This window comes from Nanorana parkeri, unplaced genomic scaffold (assembly GCF_000935625.1).
Source record: "Nanorana parkeri isolate BGI_ZX_2015 unplaced genomic scaffold, ASM93562v1 scaffold515, whole genome shotgun sequence".
Classification (NCBI taxonomy): domain Eukaryota; kingdom Metazoa; phylum Chordata; class Amphibia; order Anura; family Dicroglossidae; genus Nanorana; species Nanorana parkeri.
Window position 1 is genome coordinate 663,974 of NW_017306783.1, and position 1,969 is coordinate 665,942.

The window sequence follows — 1,969 nt, forward strand, 5'->3', positions numbered from 1 at the left end:
GGGTTCTCATGTGTGGAGGGGCAGGGAACAGGGGAGGAGAGTGTAATATTTTATATGTGGGGGGGCAGGGAACAGGAGTGAAAGTGTATTATTTATATGTGTGGGCAGGGAGCTTTATGGTAATATTGTTAAAGGTGTTGTTAATATTTATTTATGTAACTTTATTCTGCATAAAACATGTAACAGTGTCATTTATAAGATTATTTAAGAGGCTGTGTTTAGGGGCGAACTTAAGGCTGGGGCAGGGTGGGGTTAGGTGGGCAACTGGTGGCGAGTAACTCTTAAGGCCTGGCTAGTAGCTCAGGACTTGAAATTTTGACCCTTGATTATAGTATATACTATATTTAAAAAAAATCTGTTTATTTAAACTTTGCAGTACAAATGCATACTGATGTTTACATTTTGGATAATAATGTATTATATTAATTTTGTTTTGGGGCGCTCGTGTTCCTTTTTACAGTCTGAAGAAACGTTGATTTCTCACCTTATGGTTCCCAACTTTGCTAGCCAGTCGTCTTACATAAATACGAAAGAAATTGTTTTTGTTTGTTCCACGGGAAGTAGGAGAGGCACTTTCCCACAGGAGACTATTTCATTTGAAGGTATGTATTTACATCATTCTTTTTGTTGCTTTTACACCACTTAACATGTATGCTATACATGTTGAAAATGTCATTCCATCAGTCCTAAATTACTTTTTTTAATACTGTATGCCCTGATCTGGAAAATATTGTACAGTTGTGGCCAAACGTTTAGAGAATGACACAAATATTAATTTTCACAAAGTCTGCTGTTTCATTGTTTTAAGATCTTCTTGTCAGATGTTACTATGGTATACTGAAGTATAATTACTAGCATTTCATAAATGTCAAAGGCTTTTATTGACAATTACATTAAGTTTATGCAAAAGAGTCAATATTTGCAGTGTTGACCCTTCTTATTCAAGATCTCTGCAATGCGCCCTGGCATGCTGTCAATCAACTTCTGGGCCACCTCCTGATTGATGGCGGCCCATTCTTGCATAATCACTGCTTGGAGTTTGTCAGAATCTGTGAGGGTTTTTGTGTTCAATCTTGAGGATTGACCACAAGTTCTCAATGGGTTTAAGGTCTGGGGAGTTTCCTGGCCATGGACCCAAAATATTGATGTTTTGTTCCCCAAGGCACTTAGCACTTTTGCCTTATGGCAACGTGCTCCATCATGCTGGGAAAGTCATTGTTTGTCACTAAACTGTTCTTGAATGGTTGGGAGAAGTTGCTCTTGGAGGATGTTTTTGTACCATTCTTTATTCATGGCTGTGTTCTTAGACAAAATTGTGAGTGGGCCTACTCCCTTGGCCGAGAAGGAACCCCACACATGAATGGTCTCAGGATGCTTTACTGTTTGCATGACACAGGACTGATGGTAGCACTCACCTTTTCTTCTCCAGACAAGGTATTTTCTGGATGCCTCAAACAATCTGAAAGGGAATTCATCAGAGAAAATGACGTTACCTTAGTCCTCAGCAGTCCAATCCCTGTACCTTTTGCAGAATATCATTCTGTCCCTGATGTTTTTTTCCTGGAGAGAAGTGGCTTCTTTGCTCCCCTTCTTGACACCAGGCTATCCTCCAAAAGTCTTCACCTCACTGTGCATGCAGATGCACTCACACCTGCCTGCTGCAATTCCTGAGCAAGCTCTGCACTGGTGGTGCCCCGATCCGCAGCTGAATCAACTTTAGGAGACTGTCCTGACGCTTGCTGGACTTACTTGGGCACCCTGAAGCCTTCTTCACAATTGCACCTCTCGCCTTGAAGTTCTTGATGATCCCATAAATGGTTGATTTAGGTGCAATATGTCAGAATGTTTACTCTGATAAAATAAACAGTTTTCTATTTATGAAAATAACTCGAGTTCGTTTATTTGCGCTAACCTGAAGACAAAATGAGTACAATAGTGTGCAAATATATATATATATATATATATATAT

At 39.7% G+C, this 1,969-nt stretch overlaps 1 protein-coding gene across 1 annotated transcript in view; it reads left to right on the forward strand.

The window, feature by feature from the left end:
• NUP133 (nucleoporin 133) overlaps window positions 1–1,969 on the forward strand; it is a 508,027-nt gene that overhangs the window by 203,497 nt on the left and 302,561 nt on the right. Inside the window, exon 10 of the mRNA XM_018561308.1 lies at window positions 461–602. Coding sequence (XP_018416810.1) covers window positions 461–602 — 142 coding nt within the window. The remainder of the gene's footprint in view (window positions 1–460; window positions 603–1,969) is intronic.